The following is a 25500-nucleotide window of genomic DNA, read 5'->3' as shown; positions in this document are numbered from 1 at the left end:
GAATTTTTGTGCTACTTCGTGTCGCTGTGGTGTATCAAAATATTGTTTCCGTTCACACCGTGTTCAATCAAGAATATTACGAAGTTTCATTGTGTTTGAAGAAAATCAATGAATAAAATTGTTTAGATACGACTTGTATGTTGATATTAACGAGTATGATGCCCTATATTATTTGTACAGATGTTGAAAATGAGAATAAATGTTCAATGAATTCAATTTTGTTGAATTGAAGAAAATTAAATTATTTGTATCGAAAAGTGAAATTCCATTGAATAAAAACAAAAATTATGTACGATTATTTGTATATGTAAAATGTATTAACAATTATAACAAATATTTAAATTGCATTATTGAAAGTGAAAACAATTGATTACGAGGAGTTTACACGTAGCTTTTCATCGTTAGAAAAAATTTCATAAAGACGAATTTCCATTTCTCGTATTCTTTTTCCTTGCTTGTTTCTTTCTCATCTTTCCTTGTTTATATATTCTTTTCTTTGTTCTGTTTTATTTCAAAATGGCGAATCGTATCTTGTACTTTAGCGCCATCTGCTACGTACGTACCTTTAGACGGTTAAAAACTTTTGAACACGGTTGGTATAATCCCGATCGAATGAAATTTCGAGGAAAATGTGAAAAGCGCGCTGATCGTGTATCGTAGGCTGGAATAAAAAAAAAGTTAGAGCTTTGTTGCGAAACAAAGGATTCACTTGAGTGAGAGAACTCTTCACGAAGAAACGTATTACACTTGGTGTATATGTCGAACACGTTTAAACACGTTTGAACACAATTTTCTACAACGATATTTGCGATACTTCTACTAAGGGAATGCTTTATTTATAATTTAACAAATATGGGTCGAGGTCTGAACGGTGTTCTATTTTGTTACAATGTCAAAGATAGAATTGATTAAGGAACTGATCAAAATTCTTTTTGTGACTTTTAGTAAATAAACAAAAGTTATTTTTTTTTGAAGTATATTTAAGATATTAAATTCAAGATGTTTAAAAATTGTTTTAAATTCTTAATTTTAGTTTTAAATATTGATAATTATTTACAAAAAGAACTTGATGATTTTTTTTTTAATGTTGTTAATTGTATATATTAAAGATTATCTTTAATATATTAAAACTTTTTTTTTTTCGAAACAATTTAAGTTAGATTAGTTCCGTTGCTACTGATAATTGATGGCTTCAACTTGATGCAAACTGTTAAACCAAGTTAAATGAATTCTTATTTAATTTTGATTTGACAATTAAATTAAACTTAGAATTAACACAAGTGAATTGATAGGAAACAAAAATTTATTTAATTTTTGACTTCATGATTTATATTGGATTTGAATATATATAGATTATATTAATAATTTTTTCTTTATAAATAATAACTTAATCAAAACTATTTTTGATTAACTTTGCTTGACTTTTTAAAAAAACTAATTAAAATCTTCATAATATTATTCAATGTGATAACTTTGATAATATATTAAAATATTGAGAATGCTCTCTTTTTGCAAATATTTATCTTTTATACATTTATTCAAAATTTCTTCTTTGTTTCGATGAATATGTATTCTTTTATCTTTAAAGCTTATGGACTTGTGTTTACATGATTCTTTGTTCATCTCGAGATAAAGGTTTCAGTATAAAAAAAAGAATATTTTTTATATATATATAGTGATTCACAAGATGGCGTGAAAATCGATATATATTAGGGTATTGAATGCATGATGCAAGAGTCACCTGTTGCAATTCTTGGAAGCAGATACAATGTTGACACATGTATCTCGAGTAAACTAATTTCATTACGATTGTTGTTATATCATGTTACTTCGGTTCCTTAGAAATAATTATCAACACAAACCCAAGAATACAAATGTTTCGTTGAAATTTCTTCGAATATTTCGTTGAAAATGGGATCTGGTAATATTGCTGCGTAATAACAATCATGGTAATAGTTATTATCGATTAACCTTCGCTATGCTTCGTGTACTGTATTTATTGCTAAACCAAAGCAATCGATAATTCTAACGGTATATATGGAATTCTGATCGTAATATTTCTAGTGATTAATATTTCCCTATTTTTGAAACTAAAATTACTATAACTTTTTATTCGAATATTCGTAAGTTTTATTACTATATTTTATGATTTATGTTATTTACCTTTAATTTTACTATCCCATCTCATTGTATCATCCATTTTTTCAATCTTAATTATTTACTTATTTATTTCTAGTGATTAATATTTCCCTATTTTTGAAACTAAAATTACTATAACTTTTTATTCGAATATTCGTAAGTTTTATTACTATATTTTATGATTTATGTTATTTACCTTTAATTTTACTATCCCATCTCATTGTATCATCCATTTTTTCAATCTTAATTATTTACTTATTTATTTCTAGTGATTAATATTTCTCTATTTTTGAAACTAAAATTAATATAATTTTTTTATTTGAATATTCGTAAGTTTTATTACTATATTTTATGATTTATGTTATTTATCTTTAATTTTACTATCCCATCTCATTGTATCATCTATTTTTTCAATCTTAATTATTTACTTATTTATTTCTAGTGATTAATATTTCCCTATTTTTGAAATTAAAATTACTATAATTTTTTTATTCGAATATTCATAAGTTTTATTACTATATACTATTTTATAATTTACTACTATTTTACTACTATTTTATAATTTATGTATTCTTTACCTTTAATTTTACTATTTCATCTCATTGTATTACTTTTTCAATCTTTTATTATTTATTAAAATTGTACTTTGTATAAAAATAGCGGCTTATGAATGAATTGAAAAAGTAACGAGTTAAAATTTTTTTTTATTTTTCGACACGGAAAAAAAAAATACCGCGATATATGACAAATCGATTGGTGACCTCAATTGAATTTGAAAAAGCTTTCATATATCCTGTCCAATTTCCTTAATAATCTTTTTATCGTTATCCTTCATACGAGTAGTTTCAATTGCTTCCAATACCTTTGTACGGGCAGTTTTCATTAATGATAATCCTGTGGATTTCACGAACATGTGTATTTATATTTCCTGTGTACTCTGTTGTAGATGACATTTTCCCAACTTTTCTATTATTTATAAATCTAATTTTCTTTTGATGCTTGAACATATTGCGTCTATTTTTTTTTTCCAATTGTTAACTGTTTTTCTTGTATCATTTAGCCCTTTTCTATAAAATAATAAATTAAATTTAACGAAGTAAAGAAAATTTATGGAAATAAATATTTTCAGAATATAATATATATATTTATACATATATCAACATAATTAGATTAGGTTATGTTTTATTACTTTTTTTTTTTTCCCAATTGTTAACTGTTTTTCTTATATCATCTAGCCCTTTTCTATAAAATAATAAATTAAATTTAACGAAGTAAAGAAAATTTATAGAAATAAATATTTTCAGAATATAATTATATATTTATATATATATCAACATAATTAGGTTAGATTATGTGAAATTTTCGAGAGTTAATAAGTTTCGCAAATAAATTTTAATGAAAGTTACTTTCAAACAGTGATTCTTAATTCAATATTAATTTGTGAAAAAATATTCTTAAAAGTTTCACTTTCAAAAAAGTATTTATACTCTTACAATTGAAAAAATAATGTTAACAAGATTTCTAACGAGAAAATCGTCTTTCTTCTCTTTGTTATTTATTAAAAAAATTAATATCACATCATTAATAGAATAAATATATTAATTATATTAAAATAAATTTATGTTAAGAAATTAAACTAAGAAATTAATCATCATAACCTTTTTAAAAAATAAAGAATTATCATCATATCAAGTGCTAAAATCAAATGGATTTATTTAATCTAATTTAATCTAATTTAATCTAATTTAATCTAATTTAACATAATAGCTGTTCAGAAACTTGATTACTTTTTTAAAAAGTCTTGACAATATCCATTTTATATCTTTATTCTAAGAAATTTATTGAAAGAATACTTTTGACATAAAAATATAGTTGGAATATTATTTTTGATTTAATTATAAAATTTATTTGTATAGAGTTTTTTTTTCTATAAACGTGGTTACATTTTGATTTTAATTTGAAATTTAACAATAAAGTGTTTTCGCAGTCAATTCAATTTGCAAATATTTCTGAAATTTTCGCATCGTATTACAGTATTGCACAAATTATGGTAATCATATATTTTAGTTTATTTTAATTCTTTCATTAGTTATTTATTTTCCTGATATTTTTACACTTTTTCTTCCGTCTTACATTACATATAACAATCTTAAATTAGATCAAAAATAATAATCGAAATTCATTTATAATCCCAGCAAAATAAAATCTATTTAAATAATCCAACTGTACAGGAAAATGAAAATAAACATTTTCTAATGGTCAAAGATATATTTGAGAATAAAAAAAAACAGATATTTTTTCCCCTTTATGTATTAAAATTTATTATCACTAGATTGCTCTTTCTTTTAATCGAATAACATTTTTATTTTACTCTTTATTTTGATTTTATTTTCCAAAAATATACAAATACTTTTGATCTACGCACTCGAATATATATATAAACACTAAAGAAAAGAAAGAAAGGAAACAAAAACATAGAATATAAAATAAACGAACAAAGAAATATGTTTACCGACATCGATTCAATGTTAGGTTAGGTTATATGAAATTTTCGAGAGTTAATTTTCACAAGTGAATAATTTCGATAAATGAAAGTTACTCTCTAGATAGTTACACGTTTAACGCAATATCTACTCGTGATAAACTAAAAAGTACAATCCTTTTACACTAGTAAACAAGTAATTTTCACCTTGAAAACTTTCGTACCGCGCGAGTAACGTAAAAGGAGGAATTGGCCAGTCGAGCCCCTTGCTGGTAGTTCGCCAGATTAACTCGAGCGTTGCCATCGACCAGCCGTTGCCTTACCAACTCTGACCCTACGTTATATTCGCCTCGGTGACAGCAAAGCGATATAACCTATATCTTTCTCCGCATCGTTTTACACGATCGAAAAAAACTAAAACGTTTCACCTTTTTTCTACAATACATTATTCCACAATTAATCGAAAAGAATAAATATGTGAGAATTGAAAAAGATGAAAGATGGAGAAAATCACTGGTGAATTTTTTCTTGGCAAGATGCTCGGCTTTCGTGTGGAGTTATTCTTGGCACGATCGTCCATGACGGTGACGAGCATCGTCGATGAGGTAGTGGTCAGCAACAGAGGGAAGACACGGAGTAGTTGGAGACGGTTATTCGGCAAAGGAACCAGGAAATCTCGCGACGTGCGTCGGTCAAAGGCCGATGATTATCGTATACCGTCCGATTCATTTTGTCGCGGGCATGTCGTATCGTCGGCTGAACTCGTCATCTGATTCGTTGACGCGATCTCGCGGCATATCCAATCACGAATGATCGGATTGGATCCTTGCTTGGACTTTGTTGCTTCTTCCTCGTCTTCGATTTTTTTTGTGAAGGTAGAAGAGAAGTCGATCGATATTTCGTACCGATTAGAGAAAATTGTATCTAAAAATGTGATCGTTAATATGTTAGTTAATCTTCATTGCGTTTCATTAAATTCTCACGATTGAATATTCGAATTTTCATTTCTTTCTTTGTTAAAGTAGAGAAAAATTGATTGGATCGTGTATCGAAAAATCGAATTATGTCCAATCTCTTTGTAAAATGCTAATCGCTTCATAAATGTGATTTAAATATTTTTTCTTTTTAAATAGAGAAAAATTTTATGTAATAATAATTTTTATCGAAGAATCGAATTATTTTATCTTCAAAAAATATTGATTATTCTTTATTGTGTGCTTTATAAGTTCTTACAATAAATTTAAATTTTTCATTTCTTTTTTATTAAAATAAAAAAAAGTCGATTGTGTTGATAATGATTTTTATTGTTTTTATTATAAAAATTTAATCGTTTTAGATAATTATTCGCTCGTTATTTTTCTTAATAATCTGAACAAAAAATCCATCGAATAATAATCGGATTGTTAAAGTAATTCGAATGTTCTTGTTCATTTGTAATCGTAATTAATTAGATAGATAGATAGATTGTCGATAGAATGTTTATTATGTACAAACTATATGAATTGTGCGTAAGATTAATAATTATACGTTATTGATACGAATCAATTGGCGCTGAGATAACATGATTAGACTGACCACCTTACGTTTGGTGGACGTTTGCCAACTGTCAATTACCCGTCACATAGATATTACCAATGGAAACGTATCTATTTATAAATCGTAGATTTGCAACACGTTTTCATATTATATTTGGTTGTTTTTCGCGATCATCTCACGAATATTTTAAGAATTTCGTTGAATATTCTTGGCTAAATTTTAGGCTACACGCATCATAATTTTCGATAAAAATGACAAACTTTGACGTTCAATTAAATTAAAAAAAAAAAAAAAGAACCTCGATTTTCAAAAAAAAATTTAAATCTCATTTCTTTCAAATTTTACTATACCAAGTATATGACCGAAAGACTATAAATAATCGCCCTTCTTCAAATGTGCATCTTCGTGAAAATTTTTTTATTAATAATAAATTGCTTCGTGTCGCTCGAATTAAGTCCAAACTAATATTCGTATTTTTCTTTTTTTTTTTTTTTTTTTTTTATTTTTGATTCTTGTAGAAAGATAATATTCTTCTTTAACGAGGAAGCGAGATTATCTTCCTTCAAATAGATTTCTCTTATTCAACGTTTAGATTAGAAATAATGTCGGAACGAAATTAAAATGATAACTCGACCCGTCTATCCTATTAACCAACAAATGGTAAAAAGCCATCCATGAGAACGAACGTGTTTAAAAAGTTAAAAATAAAATCCGATATTTTGTCATCAGATCAACGTTTATCTTGAAAATATTATTGGAGGAAACGGAAAATATTATTGGTTGAATCGTGAATTTTATTTGAGGGGTTCGAAGTATTCAAGATTCATCGTGATACTTTTCTCGGCCGATAAGTGAAGCGTGACCGGCGGCCCGCAAGCAAAAGCAAACTCGAACATTTCGAGCGTCAATTTTTAAAATCCAAATCAAGATTAATCCATTCCAAAGATATTTTAAAATCTGTCGAAAATTTACTTGTTTTTCATGTTCGTAATTTATTTCCAATCTCGATGAACCACACTTTTTCTTCGAGCTTCTTATATCCTTCTATCGATCAGTTGGACATCCATTTTTACTCTCTTCGAAGAAAATTTTTTTCGCTTCGATAAAATTGCATCGAAACTTACTTGATAAGAGTTGGAGATTTCAGGTGTTGAAATTTCGTCGAAAAAAATATTTGTTAATCAAGATTAGAAAATAGGAGTGAATTATTTATAAGATTTTCGATTAGATCTGATAAAAGAAAAAAAAAAAAAAAAAAGAAAGAAAACTAAATATACGCGAAGAAGAAGTATGTAAAATGTAAATCGATTAAAATTTTGAAGTATATAGAAAAAAATTTGTTGATGATTTAAATTACCAAGATGAACGTTTGACAGAATAATCCAAGTGGTCGAATTTTCGAGGCGATGTTATCTCGTAAAAAATCGATAATAAGGGCAATAGTCCGGTCACGAGAAATGACGATGGGAAATAATGCTGACCCTGCATTATTACTCGAATGCTAAGGGAGTCCGTGCCACATTGACCAGGGTCACGACTGGCTGGTGGAGCGAGGACGATGATCCTGTTTACTCGAAACACCTCATCAAAGAATTCGAAGTGGAAAATCCACCCCTCGAGGATGAGCTCGCTTGGATCCTAAAAAAAGGTATTTCGATCTTTCGACATCTTTCCCATTTTTTTTTTTAAAAAATCTTCTATCCGATTCTGAGAAAGAGAAAGATTTATAAATACAGAGAACTTTATACTACGTGTGAATAATTATGCTATCGATTGTCTGAAACTGAAAATCGAGAGGAAAATTATCGACAAAAACTTCTGTAATCTGAGTTTGCATTTTTGTAACAAATATATATTACATTATATTTAATATATATATTATATTTAATAATAACAAATATATATTACAAAATTTAATTGAAAAACTAAACTTGTATACCTGTAAAATTTTATTATTTTATAAAATAATTTATAAGTATGTCGAAGAAAAGCAATTACTAGGGGAAAAAAAAAAAAAACATGGTGGACCGAGAAACATCGGTACAAGATTTATCTCGCTAATTGGAATCGTCGACAAATTGTACCAACTATGGGGGAAGGAAGGGGGATACAATGTCATTCCATTAAAACGTAATGGGATCCCATGCAAATCATTTTAACGTTGAGGGTACCTTCGAATTACGTCAATTTCCTGGCCGGAGAATCGACGTAATAACCGTGACACAGTTACCATTGAGACTTTTGTAGGTTATGTTGGTGAGCGCAAAACGAAAAACCGGAAAGTGACGCCGTTCAGGCCGTCGAACCAACGTGATTCCATTTTAAGAACAAAGTGCAATTGAACATAACATTTCAGGGTCGTCGATTTATATTCTCACGTGGTTAGGTTAACGATCTCTCGACCAGTATAACTTATATACATGTGTGTACAAATCGATATCTTTTAACGTTGGCAATAGATAAGTAATGAGTCTGTGTCAATACACAGATGATTCAGAATTTAAAAAAAATTAATAGTTTATTTTATCTACAATGTATATGAAAGATTATATTAATTATTATTATTAGTATTAATATTTTTATATTCGTAGAAAAATTTTTATTTTAATTGTAACGGGAGATTAAAAAATTATTGAAAAGTATTAAAAATAAAATTATTCTCCATATGAATAATTTGAAACTTTTACTGTAGAGTCAATTTCAATATTCATATTAATTTTAATAAAATGTAATTTTTCAAGTAATTATCAAAATCTTTTAAATAAAATCATTGATTTCTTATAATCATAAGAATAATCTAGAAAAAAAGTCAGCTCAATTTAATTATTTGCATATAGATTCTCTGCGCATAGATTCTAAGTTACCTATAATTATAACGCAAATTCATCTATAATTAAATTTAGCAATATAATACTCTCTTGCACACATCTAACCTAATTTGCTACATTCAGTTAGATCAAAAATTAATCTGAAAATAAACCTAAAGAGCAATACATATTTTATTTTAAAATTTATATTCTTACCTAATTCAATTAGATGAAAGATTAATCTGAAAATGAATCCTAAAAAGCAAAATATATATCTTATTTTAAAATTTATATTCTAATCTAATTTACTACGTTCAACTAGAATTAATTTAAAAATAAATCTAAAGAGCTAAATCTAAATCTAAGTAAATATACATCTTATTTTAAAATTTATAATGTGAAAAATTATTTTATTAAATTAGAATAACACAGAACTATAAGTATTACTGAGCAATGTTTCTGAGCCGATTCACCATCACTATCTCAATTAAGTGTGTTCGCAATATTCGCTATATGTCGACGACGAACAAACTGCACAAACTGTTCATTGGTCAGTAGCTTCGTGATCTTTGAAAGCAGTGTGCAGAAGTCAGTGTAGTGGATGTTTCTCTATGTGTCCGTCTAGTTATAATACTGGTTCACGAAATTCGTTCGTTTTCGTTAGTGTGTTTATAACCTAAGTTTGGTTATATCAGTGTCTTAAATTTCTGTACATTTTCTCTAACAGTTGCTACATTCATATGTTTCATGTAGAAAGTTGTTTGATAAAAATTTAATTTATTTATTGCAAAAGTTATTTTCTCTATTAATATTTGTAAAATATTAATATATTAGTATTTTGTTAAGAAATTCATGGTTCATCATATAGTTTCGTTGATATTTTTTCAGCCTGCTTAATTTTTAATTCTCTATAGGATTTAAAAATATGCTTTTGTCAAATTTTGGTTTTAATTTGAATGGAAAAATTATTTTAATTCTAATATTTTTTATATAATATATATTACAATATAATTATAATTGTAATGAACTTAATGATAAATATTTGGACTAATGATCTGATTCTAGTAACTAATCATAAACGATCAGTAGATTTTTGCAATAGAAAATATTGATGAATGTTTCATGATTATTCATACATATGTTTATACATCTATTTTAAACCGAATGATTTAATAGAACAGCTATGAAAATTCTTCGTGATTCAAAGTTGCGTGAAAATATAAAATTTCAAAGAATGTTTATAACAAATTCAACAATATTTAATTATTAAATTATTTTTAATTTAGCCAACTTAATGATCGGTAATAATGAAAAGCTAAATTAACGATGAAAATTATATAACTTTGAATTTTAATGCTTCATATTTACATAGATTAAAAACAACTATTAAATTAACAATAATTACAACTGTCGTAAATATAAATGTATATTTATTTTTCTAAATTTAAATATACTTATTCTTTTAGGTTAGATTTAAACCAAATTTCCATCTAATTAATTATTCTAACCTAACATTTTTGCAACTTTCCAATAATCCAATTCGAGTCAGTGTCGTCGCATTAGCTTCTTTTCCTGTCAGTGATACAGTGAAGCAAGATTGGGATATTGCATTTCCAGTCGGTAATTGGATGACATTCGTACGGAAAAGGCAAAACCAGAGAACATTCCAGCATAACATTCCTTTTCAATATAGCAAAATCTAATGAGATTGACTTACAATGCTAAGAAAAATCGTAAGAATTGAAATCGCAAGGTTGATTGTGAGAGTGATTCGTTATGAAATAGCGCATAGAATATGAAGGAATATGGATGACTAGATTTCACATAAAAATTACGTAAACCGCGTGTCACCGTTTCTTTTTCTTTTTTTTCTTTCTTTTTTTTTTTTTTTTTTTTTTACTGCTAGTTGTCACGTTATGTAACTACAATAGTTTTTGATCAATTTTTGAACGATTCAATGGATTCATTCTTTTTCATTTCTTTTCCATTTCTCGATCGAGTGGCCTTTTATTCTTTATACATTTGAAATATTGTTTTGTAATCGATGCGTTATATATTTGTTTAATTACCTCCTACAAAAAGAAATCATCTTAAATTAGAAAGGAATTATTTTCTCTTTTGTTCATTTAAAATTTCTTAAACTCTATTTTTTATTCTTTAATAAATTTATAATATATGTATATAATTGATAAGTGTTAAAAAATAAATATGATCGATAATTTTAAATATTTTATTAGAAAACATTTTTTATTATTTCAAAATTTTCAAACGAATTTTATTTATAATAATAATAATAATTATCGATAGAATTTGTAGAATTATTGTTTGAAATTTTGTTTACAACTTAATCGTAAACTTTTATGATATTTTAAAAAATAACCTTGAAAGTTTTATCATGAAACAATGATTAATTTTTCTTTTTAAATGACTCATTTGTACATAACTTGAATTCTTCGTTCTTCGTTCAACATTGTATTTATTACGATACATAACTATTAATAAACGTATTATTACTTGATATTTTTCATATATGTAAATTCCAAGATTATATATTTTTTTTTTATTCACCAATGAATCAATCAACTATCTTAATTGCTTATAAATATGTATATATACAACATCTATAATATTAGATTTTTACATTTTTTTTAACAGTGTTAAAATTGTATTCTTAAAATAATAAGAAAATAAATATAAAATATAGTTTTAGTATTCTGAACAGGCTTTCAATGAATTCTCATCTTCCTGAAAATTATTTGAATTCTTAAGCGTAATATAAGTGTCTTGCGTTGGATGTCTGATTCTACTTATTACTTCAATAATTAACGATGATGAGATGAAAGGATAAAATATCTTAAATGATGAGCTCCAATTTGTATCTCTCTTCATATTATATCATTATTCACAATTTAACAACTTAATATATAATATATTCTATATAATATATTTGAAGGTTAAAAAGATTATTAGATTAATTAGATTCTATATTATTAGATAATTCATTAGAAATAATTGATAAATAACCTAATGAAAGAATTATATTAAATATGATAAGATAATAATATGACAAAAAAAAAACAATTATGCATTAAACATAATTTTAATTTAAAATTTTTTTATATAGTATATATATTTGCATGTTTATTTTCGCACGATAAAGAAACTATTATGGCAGAAAAAAATTCTTAGATAAAATTCTTAAAGAATAGATGCAATTCGAGTAGTTCGAATTTAATTAAAATTTTTCTCGATTCATTTGGTATAGATTCATTTTAACTTATCGTTGTAACTGAACAACACTTCATTCTGTTGACATGGATGCTGCAGTTATTTCCAGTTTCGTGATTGTTTTTTTTATACATCTCATCATTTTTTATCCTTTTTTTTTTTCTCTTCCTATTGTTCTCTTTTATCGAGTATACTTGCGTTTGAGAGTTTTACTTTTTTCATTCTTTTCTTTTTTTCTTGTATCTATTTCGTTTGTATATTTATTTCTAAAACATATATTGTTCTCCAAAAAATTACTATTTGCTCTTTGAAGCTGAATGAAACGATAAAAATGAAAGAAACTGTTTTACATTTTATTCGTGATATTAAAATATAATGTTCAGTACATGTTTTATCGATTTGTGTACATTTTACGTACGACGCAATTTTCTTATTTTACATTTTTATCTTACATTTTTTTCTATTACTCTCGTATATTTCTATAAATTTCATTTTAATAATGAATTTTCATTAAAATATTTATTATAATATTTGAAAAGATAGCGCTGTGCCGTTCAGTGTTGAATTTCGTTACCATAACCTATCATAATGTAATCAAAAACGCGGTTAACAGGTAGACTATCAATATTATCAAAATTAAAGTATTTTTAAAAATGATAAATCATCAATTTGTTGTTATATAGATTAAGAATAATAGTAAATAATTTGCTGTAATAATAAAACTTAAAAGTGATTTGAAAAATATTAATTGTAACAACATTGTGACATCGTATAAAAAAAGATGCTTCGTCGCAACCAGAAAGCATTACTCTACTGTCAACTGTTTGGACTTTCAGAGGAGGACGAATCACAAATTTTCGTGAAGTTCTTTAAATTTCACAAATGTTATGACCTAATACCGACCAGTGCCAAATTGGTCGTTTTCGATACGCATCTCCTCGTTAAAAAGGCCTTCTTTGCTCTCGTTTATAATGGTAAGTTAAAATTTAATTCAGGATTATAATATATTTTAATGCTATTGTTTTATTTGATTATCAATTTCAATTACTATTAATTTCAATAATATAAAAAAAATTTGTTTGATTTTATTTTCAGGTGTGAGAGCTGCACCATTATGGGACAGTGCAAGACAAGAATTTGTTGGAATGCTAACAATAACAGATTTTATAAAAATCTTGCAGATGTACTATACTAGTCCATCTGTAACAATGGATGAATTAGAAGAACATGAATTAGATACATGGAGAAGTAAATATTTTTCTTTGATAAAATCTTATAAATTTTAGATTTAATAATATACTTAATAAGTATCAAAATAATATAATTGGTCAATTTTAATATTTTAGAAGTGTTAAAAGATCAAGTTCATCCATTAGTGAGCATTGGTCCAGATGCATCTTTATATGAAGCTATTAAAACTCTAATTCAAAATAGAATTCATCGTTTGCCTGTGATAGATCCAGATACTGGAAATGTTCTCTATATCTTGACACACAAACGAATTCTTAGGTTCCTCTTCCTTTATGTAAGTATGAGATAATAATAAGAAAAATGCTACATATAATACACTAATATATTAATATATTATATTATTATAATAGATACACGAGTTACCAAAACCATCTTTCACAAATAAAACATTGAGAGAATTGAGGATAGGTACATTTGAAAATATAGAAACAGCAACAGAAGAAACTAGCATAATTTTAGCATTAAAGAAATTTGTTGAAAGGAGAGTTTCTGCATTACCAATTATTGATACTGAAGGAAAATTGGTTAATATATATTCAAAATTTGATGTTATTGTAAGTGTTGTTGTAATTTTATAAATCTTAATTAATACATTTTGGTTTTTGATGAAATCATTTATAATATTTTAAATTTATATTTTTATAGAACTTAGCTGCAGAAAAAACGTATAATAATTTAGATGTATCATTGAGAGAAGCAAATGAACACCGCAATGAATGGTTTGAAGGAGTTCAAAGTTGTAAATTAGATGAAACACTATTTACTATTATGGAGAGAATTGTTAGAGCAGAGGTACAGTTTTTATTTTTTGTAAAAAAATAATATATATAAACTTTTTATTAGTTTTTTTTTAATATACTTATAATAATATACTTTTTATTATTAATAATACTTTTAATAATATTATTAGTTATTTTTATAATAATTTGATATAATTATATGTAAATATATACTATTATATATTATTATAATTTTATACATTAACAAATAAGTAAAATGTATAAAAATATTGCAGGTTCATAGGTTAGTAGTGGTTGATGATGATGATAAAGTAATCGGTATAATTTCTCTATCTGACTTACTCTTCTACCTCGTTCTTAGGCCTTGTGGTAAGAATATATATTTTAACTTATATACATTTTTAAAATAAAAGTACATAAGAAACAATAAATAAATGTCATATTTAGGTGAAGATGGCAGTAGCAATAAAGATAGTTCTATATCGTTAAGAGCACAGGATTCTATATCAAAAGCTCCAAGTTCTGTGCAATCAGAGGCTTCAATTCCTGATGGTGAAACAGAAGCTGAACAAGATACAGCTGAAGTGAACCAATCTGAAGAAGCACCTGCAACACCTAGTCCACCGCTGAGTCCTGTAGCATCAGATATTTCTGAACCTCAGTCAAGTTTAGTAAATCAATCTCAAGAATCAGCATGGAGAGAAGTAACCGTATCGGGAGGAGATTGAGGCAATTTAATCTTAATATGCTATCAAGCATGATATAATGTGAATCAACTTACTTTGAAATTGAACTTTATAGAGTAATAAGCAATGTTCGACTAAGTTTATTTTTCGTTTGTTCTTGATGCTTGTGTGTTCAAAGCTTAAGAACTTACGTAAAATGCGAAATGTTGTTTTTTGCTCGTTAAATCAATTTACGTCACAAAATTAATTGTTATTTGAAATAATGAAATCGCACTGAATGTGAGAATAACGAAATGAATTTTACTGGACGCGACAAACGATAATGCGATGCTCCATATATATATATATATATATATATATTATATATATATATATATAATAATTGATAAGCTTAATTTTTTATGGTACAAATGCTACTCAGCATAGACGTTCGAGCTTCTTGCCAGGAACGATTGCTACGCCATTATTTACTCAGGGTATAATATTCTATACACCCTTTCTTCAATCGTATACTGGGAATGTTTCAATAGAACTTTTAAAATAGTGGTTTCTTGCATCCTTTAGATTTATAATATTGCTATGCTCCTTCTTATACTGAAATCTTTGTATTTTATTTCAGATCAAAAATTATGAGGTAATTTACTTTATTTACATCAAATAGTGTAGAAAAATGTCCAGACGACATGATAAAAGTAGCCCTATATTAAAGAGTGCTCCATAATTCATAAATATGGACCTCGTTTTTACAGAGGCCTTCCACGCTTTTCCTGACAGGAACGAAATACTATAGTGTTAAGCAAATATCTAAATATGTATATCCTGTATGCTTATCTATAAAAAAAGTAGCTTCTTGTCCGTGAATTATCACGTTAGATGTCTGAATACTAGAAACTGATGTGCATAATAAACGATTTTGTTTTAAACAATTGCACAGCATGTGATATTTTACAAAAAAATAAAAAAAGGAAAAAACATGGTGCTTTTGATTTTGCATTAACAGCTGACTCTGATATAGCAAACAAATGGAAGTAGTATGCATACAATGAATAACAATAAAATATGTATAATAGAAAAAAATATTCGAAATTAATTGTATTATTATGTAATTTCTATATCAGCTTCATGAAATATTTCAGTACAGGAAAGCAATACTTATATAAAATCAAATTACTATCTATTGTTGAATTTATAGATTATTATTTCATGTATCTTTTTTAAAAAGTAACGTTTACAAGACAAAAATACATTATTAAGTATTAAAGGGCCTATAAAAATGAATGATAACAATTCTACACTTAATATGCGCTGCCATTGTTATACCGATTGTTTTAATTAATGTTTTACGTATATAACAATATTTGCAGCACATTCTTCAAGTTTCGTACTTTCAAAATGATAATTAATAATTACGAACACATCAAGTTGATTTTAGATTTGTGTGTACATATAATTTTATTTAGTAGTATTTCTTTTAAATATTCCTATGTTTGTATTTGTTTTACAAGAAATTTTTATAAATAAATTATTCATAAATTTTCATTTGAGAAAGAAAATGGAAATATAAGCAAATGTTAAAATTTTTATATAATTTTTGACCAAATTCTCTATGTTATTATTGACGAAAATATAATTGATATCATGAAGAATATAATGGATGAAAAGTTTTATAATTACATTTTATATTATTGCTAATTTTCATATGTAGTCAAATTATAATTAATTAAAAGAAATTATTTTAAACACTGAAAAAAATCAATCCTTATAAATATTTATAAAACTAATAATATCATATATAAATTACAAACAAGCACCAATGTTGAATTATATTTAAAAATTATGTAAAATATGATTTTCATTGATTTTCAACATTGTATGATTAAATAAGAAATTATAAAATGAATGGCAGAAAGCATTCCTGTACAAACGATTTAAGCTGAAAACTGTTTCATTTTGAAACAGATTTCATTCTACGCTTATTATACGAAAAAAGAGATGGAATTATAAATTATACAGATCTTGGAATGTTACATCTATGCGAAAATTTGTATATATAAATGGCCTCTGTGTCAGGGATATTTCCCTTTTTGGCACAAAGTTCCATTTTGTTTATAGAAATATGAATGAATATCACCTATTTGAATCTTGAAGGGGACAGTGCCTGTAATTTAGTAAAGTTATTCCTAGATTACATTTATGGGGATAAGAATAAATATTCCATTTCAAATGAGAACGGAGTCAGGATAAAGAAAATTTACGTTAGTATTAATTAACAAGAGGCGTAGTGGACAATGATTTTTGTACAGCTGAAAGGATTATAGCCGAATAAGATTTAGTGTGCTGTAGCTGCGAATATATTGTTTCCTTTTAGTACAAAATACGTTTCAACTTTACAAGTTGTCACGTTCACTTTTTCTAGTTTTTAGACGTAAAAAGATCTACAGTAGCCTATATTGCAGCGCAACCGATTTCAATATTATTATTGCAAACAAAGGCACAAGTTAATATAATTACAAGTTAACAGAAAATAAACATTATTAGTGATTAAAAACCATTGAAGTCGGTGTACGCTGCATTCGTGAACCAAAACAATATATAGACAAGGTATTAAGAATAAATTGTACAATAAAGAATTAATCGAATAAATTAGGCAGTACACTTAGTCGCGTCTCAGTACTGTATATCCAGGGCAAAAGCTATTAGCGCATTATTCATGTCCCTTGTACATGTAAGGTACAAATGAAAAAAAAGAAACGAATTGCTGAGTGACAAAATACATCGTAAATGAAACATTTTACTTCAGTGTTTGTAATGTTTTCTATGCCTTATTCCCTTGAATATCGTGAGATTTGTTTTAAATTTCTTATTTAATATAAATAATTTTTTATCATTTATAAAAACAGACTTATATATAAAAATATAAGAAAGTTTTCTTTGTTATGTGAGATCTAAATGTCAAATGATTATTCACATGATAATTAATTATCAATATTTTACTTATAATTATGTTGATTTTAATATTTTTATCTTTTTTATCTTGGACAATTTTTCTGCTTTTCCTTTTCTCTTTAGTTCAGATTTATGAGAGATCTATATATTGAAAAATAAAAAAAAATAATTTATTTTCATTAATTCGTGTCTTTAATAAATAAAAAATAAATAAAAAAAAAAAGATAAATATATATACTTACAATTGCATCTGATAAATCTTTTTTATTAATCTTTTTTCGTTTTTTTTCAATTAATTTTTTATCTTCTGTGTTACTAATTACTTGCATTTTTTCAAATAACATATCGTATTCTGAATCTGAATACTCTAAATTGGTTTGTATATTTTCTTGTTTTTTTACTTCAAAATTTTCAATATTTTTATTACATTTTTGTATACTTTGTTCATTATTTTCGTTATCCTTTGAAAATGAGAAATCTGAACGTAATACCATACATGATATTTTTGATGTTAAATATATCTGCAATAAAGAATAAAATTATATATTGAATTACAATTTAATACATTATTCTTTGATATTAAAATAAACTTTACCTTTTTTAATAATTGTTTTGTATTAATATGGTGTATTCGTAAATATCTATCTAAACTAACACTAATTATATAAGGTTCAACTGTACTACAAGCTATTCCAGTTACACCTCCAACAAATCCTTTATATGTATTTAATACTTTAGCTGGTTTTCTTAGATCCACGAGATTCATTTTACCTTTACCAGTACCTACTATAATTTGTCTGCAATTAAATGAAAATATTTTATATTTACATTAAAAGAAAGATTATTATATTTTTTTACATGCATTTTATATATACTTCTGTTGTGGTACTACACTTAAAGTCGTTAATATTTCATCTTTCATTTCTACATTTATAATTGGTCTTCTTTGCACTTTTGGATCATACAAACGTACCTTAAAAAATTTTTTTTATATAAAATATGTATACTTAACTAATTGCTTAAACAATGAAATTATGCATTAATCAGGATCTTACATGACCATATCTACCAACAGTAACAATTTGTTCTGTATGAGGAAGAAAATCTATATCAGAAATCCAAATAGGAACTCTTAACTGTAACCAATCATGAGCTACATTTTTTTCTAGAAATATTCGAGTTTTTCTTTCTATATCAAATAATTTTAATTCATGTTCTTGACCTCCAGTTGCTATTACATGTTTATTTATTTTTGAATGACGCATTTTATCTAAATTTTCACCAGCTTTTATTATAAATCCATCTTCTTCTTTAAATCTCCATAATTTTACTTCTCCTGATTTAACAGCAGTTAGAATTGCTCTGCGGATAAAATATTATATTAAAATTAAGTGATATATTATTTCAGAAATATTTATTTGAAATATTACTCACTCATCATATCGGGATATGCCAGTTATTTTTCCTGTTCCAATATTGCAAAAAAAAGAACATGTAAATGTTGAACATCCCGAGTCATAAACTTTTACACTACAAAAAAAAATTATAATGTTTGTAATTATATATAATTGATAAATTACTCATTATATATAACCTTCTAATATCTTTTACTCCACAGCCAATTAAAATTTCTCTTTCATCATCATCACCCCAAGACATTGATGTAACTTCATCATTATCTGTTATGGAAATCAAATTTTGTATGTTTTCTATTAAATATTCTTCTTTTTCTATTTTTACACCTATCAACAAAATGCATTATTGTTTTTAATTAATTCAAATTAATTAATTCATTTCAATTAAATGATTATTATTAAATTATCAAAAATATAACAAAAAAATTTTTTATGGTTAATTATTAGTATATAGTATATATAGTACTTTATTAAATTAACCTAACCTAAAAAACAATACAATATTAATACAATAATAATATTTTACCTTTGAAAATTCCAGATTTACCACCAACATAAACGTTAAAATTATCTTTTACACTCATTTTGAAAAAAATAAATTACAAATAATAAGAGTTTTTATTTATATCTACATTAAAAGTGACCACGTGACGAAACTACTATAGATTACTATAGACTATAGCTTAAGTGCAAAATAAATCAATTAACTATACATATTTAAAATGGAATTCCTACAGTCAGTGTTCGATATTTTTAAAAATTATATTCAATTCATTCATAAAAGTTGATAAAGTAAAAGAATTTTAAAAATAATTATATATATACTTTTCATAAAACTAATGTTATATGTACTATGTTTCATATAATTATATTCATAAATTTTTTAATTATTATACATGACAGTAGACTTATGTATAAGTTGAATTAATTACGAATTAAAAATTAAGCTAAAAATAATTTTAATGCTAGTATTTTTTATTATAACATAATAATGAAAATAATATCTATTTATGAGATATTTTTAAATAAAAATGTATTTAAATATAATGTTATTAAGTGTAAATTTATTTAAGTTTTAATATAAGTTGTAAATATTAATATTTATACAAATAACAAAAGATGATTTCATGAAAATTTTATAAAAATTAAAAAAATTTTATTATAAAAAATCATATAAAAATTACAAGCTTTCTTTATTTTTATTTCTTTTTTAACCAATTTTTAATTATTAATGAAATATCAGAATTATTACGTTTTGCGGAGCAAATATAAACAAAGAAATAAATAATAAGAAAATAATAATGGAAAAAGAAGATAGAATAAAAATTAAGGAATTTTTAGAGCGCAAGTAAAATTCACAAAAAAAGATAGAATAATAAAAGAAAGATAGAAATAATAAGACTTAACATCTCTTGAATATTTTTAGAAAAATTAGTATTTATTAAATTTTAAATGTAAATTTTAAATTTAAAATTGTTTTTATAGTATTCAATAGATGGCGTTAATAATCAATTCCTATCTTATCTTTATTTTTTTCATTGCTATTTGTTTTCTACATGTGTTTACATGTGTGTCTACATGTGTTTCATTTGCAATACTTTGATGACATTGATTTCCTAATTTTTATTTTATTTTTATCCCTCTATTATTTTTTTTTCTTGATTACACTTGCTCTACGAAGTTTATATACTCAAAAGATGATTTCGATATTTGATTAACACAAAAGTATATTATGAATATTATGAAAAATATTAAATTTAAAAATTTGAAAATATATACATATTTAAATTTTTTATGCATATTTACGAAAAAATTAATAATATCAGAATATAGTATCTTTGAAATATTTAGTACTAAATATTTAGTAAAAAAAAAAGCATCTTATATTGAAAAAGATAAGTATATAAAAAGTAAATATTTCTGAAATTAAAAAAAATATTGAAAAAACAATTCAAAATCCAAAAAAATGATAGCTGTAACAGATAAAGTATTTGATAAATAAATATTTCATGGATAAACATATAAAATTTCATGAAAATTTTTGTTTTTGGAAATTTTAAATAACTTTACATGAAATTATATTATATTCTATATAAAATTTTTATTAACCAAATTTTATATTTCGTGCAATTGCTGTATTTTAAAATAATTTAATTATTTAGAAATAGATTTAAATACATATAATAGAAACATTATTAATAACATAATTTAAATATTTTTAATTGAATTTTAAAAATAATTTTATTAATTAATGTAAGATAATTATAATAAAATTTATGCTAATACTAATAATATAGAAAAGAGTAATGATATTAATAATAATAATGATATTAACATAATTTAAATATAAAACAATTTACAGATATTATTTATATAACATAAATATTATTTTCATGATAAAATATTTTCGTTTTTCATTTTTTATATATTTTTATATTGCTTTTATTTTATTGTTTATATAGTTTATTTTATATTCAATCATCTATCTTACAATATAAAAAGCATTATTAAAACGAATATACAACTAATGTTAGAAGCAATTTGATATGCACTATTTCTTTTTATAGTTGAATTTATCCAATCTAAGTATAAATCTAATCGACAATATACACCAGGTGAATTAGGACGAGCACAACCTTTACCCCATGATATTATACCAATTTGCACTCCTTTGCATAATAATGGACCACCACTATCACCCTATAATATTTTTCAATCATAAGTATAACATTTAAATACAAAATAAAATTGATCATAAATTACAATACAAACTTGACATGCATCTTTTCCACCTTTTAGCACACCTGCACATAAGTGAAACTTAGGATGTACTCCTTCAACGGGACACTTTTCGTGCGGTATTAACGGAAGATGGACATGACGAAGATAAGTACCCGTTCCTTTCTAAACAAAATTTATTCTCATAATTGAAATGATCAAAAATATCAATTTAAAAGACAATTTTTATAAATTATACGTACATACATCTTTCTTATATTCTTTACACTGCTTATTTCTTCACTGCACATTATTTCTCATTAATTCTTTAATATTAAAAAGAAAATAATCACGAGAATTACTACGATAAATAATATAATAAATAAACAAAGATTATAAGAAAAAAGATATAATATAATATAAAATACAAAATAAATAATAGAAATAATAAAATAATAAAATATTATTACATTTCTAGTGTTCAAAAAGGATTAATTCGTTCCAATTTTAAACTCTCTCTCTGTACATATATACATATACCATCTGTATACTGTTTACTCTGCATTCTTTCACGTAATCTGTACCACATTGAAAACACCATGCCATTCATTTTCCACGCCCTATACAATCGCAAACTCGAAAGGATTGTCTCTATTCTCGTCAATCAATGGAACAATTTTTGCGAATGACAGTAAATAACTAGATGCGGTTAACTACGTACATTGGATCCAGGAATGTGTCGTCCCCAGCCAACCGCAGTACAGGGATCGGGATACGTTTGGAAAATGTTTGCGTCATAGACAGTAGGTAGGGTGACGAATTTCACGAACGAGTTAATGTAAAAGGGATGCGAGAGCTGAATGCAAAAATAAACAGAACAATATAATTGAGAAAATCGATGGGACTATGTTTCGTTTATTTCAAGCTTTTTGCCTGAATTTTATCTCGTCGTATTATGCTTTTCTCGTTTAATTCTCTAATTGAAGCTACATATAAATACAAGAAATAAGAAAGAAACTTGAAGATAAAATTAAAAATTGATTAATTTTAATTTTGTTTATTCCTATTTCTATTTTCGCGAAAGAAATGTTTAAACCAAAATGTAAAAACAAATGTAAAAATGAAAGATAACTTTTACAAAAATTTACAAAAAAGATCTTTTCATTTCTTAATTACATTTGTTAATAAGTCATTATCATGAGTTGTGAAAATTTTGCTTTAAGATTTACATAAGATTTATATAAGATTGTTGTTCATTAAAAAGTTAATCTAATCTAACATAACCTAAGATATTTATCGATTGAATAATATTTATCTAATCTTTCTTTTTTATTCTCAATTTTCAAATAAAATTTGCATATAAAACAAGTGATATAAAAAAAATGTTTTAAAATCAAAAATAAATAGAATAAATAAATAAATAAACTATTTTGAATTGATTCAAATTTTATCTTCAAGAGATTCAGATTTCTTTCTTTCTTCTTTCGTGATATTTTTTACTGAAATTTCAATATATTTCAAAATTCGATTCGAGAAAAAGCATTGCACGAATATACACGCAAAAAGAAAAGAAAATAGAAAGAAAAAAAATTAAATAGAGTTTAAGGATCTTTCGTATTAACACTTCATATCCCTTTCCTTTTCTGTCTTTTTTTATCTCTTTTTTATTTATTTTATTTTCCACATAGAGTTTATATATACACATAATAGTCACCCTGAACAATCCAATATCGTGATGCATGTTCGAGAAATTAAAATTCCTGTGCGGTAATGTCCTGTCTACCAATTCCATTTGTATAGTAGTCCAGCTTGGAAAGTACACGTAAGTGGCTCCGGCAATTACGTAGAATAGGCGTGGATTTTCGGCAACCCATTTACCTCTGGGTAAAGGTCTATATGAACGATTTACATGGATCATTTTCCCGATTACAATTCACAATTTTTATGTAATTCATCTCTTTTAAAGTTTTTCTTTTTCTTTTTTAACATATATTTTTTTTTTCGTAACGCACACACAAAAATTTATGGGCACAAGAACAACAAAACGATTCAATTTAATAGGTTAATCACGGGCGGCCACTGATTCCTTGTTTCCAAAGTGGAGATAAAGCTGAGTTCACGCGAGAAATTAATAAAAACATGTCTCGAATAATTGATGAAAAAAACGAATGAATCGATTACAAAGACAGTGATGATAGATGATTAATGCATTTACATTGTCACTTTTTATTTCACTTTCCTTTTTTTTTTTCGCGCTTTTCGTAGCTTTGTTTGTCTTTTTGTTGATTCTCGGTTTGGATTATGTTAAACTTTAATAAGATCTAACGTCGCTAACCCTTTCACTGCTGTGATCGCTAATATGATTGATATAGATTATTACGTATGCTGATGTGAAATAATCTGAATATGATGAAGAAATAAATTTTGAATCTCGTTAGACTGTTAACTAGAAATTAAATTGTATATTTAAATTATATTTATACGAGAGCAAAATTTTTTTACATAAATTATTAAATTGATATTTTAAATTATTTTTTTATATTAGACACTTTGAACGATCAAACTCACACGATTATACATCGCGATATGATCTTGAAAAAGAAAAGAGGGCGCAATAAGACAAAACAAAAATTAGCGCCATCTATTAATCTAAGTATATATATATATATATATATATATATATAGTAATTATTAATTCATCCAGCAATATGATTTCAATATAAAAATATAAATTACAATTAAATTAATGCATTACGATTAAATTAATATAATTTTTATATTAATTAAGATCATTTTATCAATCGAAAAGAAATATTCCTTAATCGAAATGCATGAAATCTAGTCAACAGTTTAATCGACAATTTGTCAATTATTTAGTGATATTTATTCGAATTGTTTTGTCAAATTCGAACATCGATATTTAAATATCTTCTTACTAAAGTTTCGACTGAAATACAGATATTCTATTTTAGATTGCATATTTAGCAATCTAAAGATTAACGATTGCCTTGATTCGATTTGGAATAGCATTTAATGGCGAAATTTATCTCATTATAGCTTGTTCAAAATTAATGGTTTGATCAAGAGGTTATTTGTCTCGCCGTAAATGACATCATTTACGCATTATACGTATTGTTCGTCTTTCACAATTAGTATTCCATTCCTTCTCAAATATAATTTGAGAAATTTAATTAACCAAAAATCATTCGTTATTTTTGATATAAAAAAGAGAAAGATAGAATAATTTATTGCAAATAATAAAGAAAGATTTATAAATAAAAAATACTAAAGTAAAATAAAAAAAATAAAATTAAAATTAAATATAATAAAATTAAAATATTAAAAAAGATAGAAGAATTATTTGAAAAAAAAAATTTCAACGAAAATATGATAAAAAAAAAAATATCTATGAGACAAAAATAAATCTCTAGGATTTTTTTCTTGAAATCTATTCTTTTATCTGGTGGAAATATGGCGAGATCAATCATAAATAACCTCGAATCGGTTAATTTTGGGCAAGCTATGATATCGCCAAAGTGTCATTATCTGTCA

General features: G+C 25.1%; 3 protein-coding genes across 6 annotated transcripts in view; 1 reads left to right on the top strand and 2 right to left on the bottom strand.

Moving 5' to 3' along the window:
• LOC724442 (serine-rich adhesin for platelets) overlaps window positions 1–17663 on the top strand; it is a 97545-nt gene extending 79882 nt beyond the window's left edge. For both annotated transcript variants that reach the window (XM_006570926.3, XM_016912683.2), the window contains exons 10-16: window positions 13029–13166; window positions 13288–13440; window positions 13539–13717; window positions 13794–13997; window positions 14089–14235; window positions 14459–14552; window positions 14631–17663. In XM_006570926.3, coding sequence (XP_006570989.2) covers window positions 13029–13166; window positions 13288–13440; window positions 13539–13717; window positions 13794–13997; window positions 14089–14235; window positions 14459–14552; window positions 14631–14911 — 1196 coding nt within the window. In that variant the 3' untranslated portion in view covers window positions 14912–17663. The remainder of the gene's footprint in view (window positions 1–13028; window positions 13167–13287; window positions 13441–13538; window positions 13718–13793; window positions 13998–14088; window positions 14236–14458; window positions 14553–14630) is intronic.
• On the bottom strand, window positions 17203–19922 carry LOC724658 (WD repeat-containing protein 74). 2 transcript variants are annotated; one of them, XM_006570929.3, is made up of 8 exons: window positions 19757–19922; window positions 19396–19557; window positions 19250–19280; window positions 18871–19177; window positions 18691–18788; window positions 18411–18612; window positions 18058–18336; window positions 17203–17956 (listed from the first exon to the last, which is right to left on the bottom strand). In XM_006570929.3, exons 1-8 carry the CDS (start codon window positions 19812–19814, stop codon window positions 17870–17872), a joined length of 1224 nt encoding a protein of 407 aa, XP_006570992.2. In that variant the 5' UTR covers window positions 19815–19922; the 3' UTR covers window positions 17203–17869. The 2 variants fall into 2 exon arrangements, with proteins under 2 accessions (XP_006570992.2, XP_006570991.1); XM_006570928.3 differs by having other exon boundaries at window positions 19250–19345; window positions 19410–19557; window positions 19757–19917.
• A 1753-nt stretch (window positions 19923–21675) lies between these two features.
• LOC100576838 (anionic trypsin-2) lies at window positions 21676–23185 on the bottom strand. 2 transcript variants are annotated; one of them, XM_006570931.3, is made up of 4 exons: window positions 22419–23185; window positions 22212–22274; window positions 22003–22134; window positions 21676–21930 (listed from the first exon to the last, which is right to left on the bottom strand). In XM_006570931.3, the coding sequence occupies exons 2-4, from the start codon at window positions 22257–22259 to the stop codon at window positions 21718–21720; spliced, it is 393 nt and encodes a 130-aa protein (XP_006570994.1). In that variant the 5' UTR covers window positions 22260–22274; window positions 22419–23185; the 3' UTR covers window positions 21676–21717. The 2 variants fall into 2 exon arrangements, with proteins under 2 accessions (XP_006570994.1, XP_006570995.1); XM_006570932.3 differs by having other exon boundaries at window positions 22670–23185.
• Between the last annotated feature and the right edge of the window lie 2315 nt (window positions 23186–25500).

Source organism: Apis mellifera, linkage group LG6, assembly GCF_003254395.2.
Source record: "Apis mellifera strain DH4 linkage group LG6, Amel_HAv3.1, whole genome shotgun sequence".
Lineage (NCBI taxonomy): Eukaryota > Metazoa > Arthropoda > Insecta > Hymenoptera > Apidae > Apis > Apis mellifera.
This window is presented reverse-complemented; position numbering and strand designations above follow the sequence as displayed.

Bases quoted from the DNA above. Each gene is read 5' to 3' on its own strand.
- LOC724658 (XM_006570928.3), bottom strand. From the start codon at position 19,814: ATGAGTGTAAAAGATAATTTTAACGTTTATGTTGGTGGTAAATCTGGA. The intron at 19,346-19,409 runs GTTATATATAAT...TTTTTTTTGTAG, and splicing joins GGAGTAAAAGATATTAGAAG to TGTAAAAGTTTATGACTCGG. The intron at 18,789-18,870 runs GTAAGATCCTGA...AAATTTTTTAAG, and splicing joins CTGTTGGTAGATATGGTCAT to GTACGTTTGTATGATCCAAA.
- LOC100576838 (XM_006570931.3), bottom strand. From the start codon at position 22,259: ATGTGCAGTGAAGAAATAAGCAGTGTAAAGAATATAAGAAAGATGTAT. The intron at 22,135-22,211 runs GTACGTATAATT...AATTTTGTTTAG, and splicing joins AGAATATAAGAAAGATGTAT to AAAGGAACGGGTACTTATCT. The intron at 21,931-22,002 runs GTTTGTATTGTA...AAAATATTATAG, and splicing joins GTGGAAAAGATGCATGTCAA to GGTGATAGTGGTGGTCCATT.